Source organism: Corvus brachyrhynchos, unplaced genomic scaffold (genome assembly GCF_000691975.1).
Source record: "Corvus brachyrhynchos isolate BGI_N302 unplaced genomic scaffold, ASM69197v1 scaffold131, whole genome shotgun sequence".
Classification (NCBI taxonomy): domain Eukaryota; kingdom Metazoa; phylum Chordata; class Aves; order Passeriformes; family Corvidae; genus Corvus; species Corvus brachyrhynchos.
This window is the reverse complement of record NW_008236438.1, coordinates 67,783-67,991: the sequence shown is the minus strand read 5'-3', so window position 1 is coordinate 67,991 and position 209 is coordinate 67,783. Positions and strand designations below refer to the sequence as shown.

Below are 209 nucleotides of genomic sequence, written 5' to 3'. Positions count from 1 at the left end.
GACGCCCGCTCCCGCGCCGCGGGTGGGGCAGCGTGAAGTTGGAAAGGAGCGTCCAAAAACTGGGATCCGACATATCCATTTCTCCGCGTTGGAAAGCTTAAAAACTCAGTGCCATAGTACGACGAGTAAGAGGAGGAAGGGACAGCAACCCTGAGAGAGAGAGAGAGGGGGAAGCCAACCAGCCTCCGAGGGGGCGGAAGGAGAGCAGA

General features: G+C 58.9%; 1 protein-coding gene across 5 annotated transcripts in view; it reads right to left on the bottom strand.

Annotated features, from left to right (window-relative positions):
* The window catches only part of MAST4 (microtubule associated serine/threonine kinase family member 4), a 130,251-nt gene that overhangs the window by 107,035 nt on the left and 23,007 nt on the right, over positions 1–209 (bottom strand). For 2 of the 5 annotated variants that reach the window (XM_017747068.1, XM_017747069.1), the window contains exon 1: positions 6–203. The exons of the other annotated variants lie outside the window; for them this stretch is intronic. In XM_017747068.1, coding sequence (XP_017602557.1) covers positions 6–79 — 74 coding nt within the window. In that variant the 5' untranslated portion in view covers positions 80–203. Of the gene's footprint in view, positions 1–5; positions 204–209 lie in introns of those variants that run through there. 5 annotated transcript variants of the gene reach the window in all.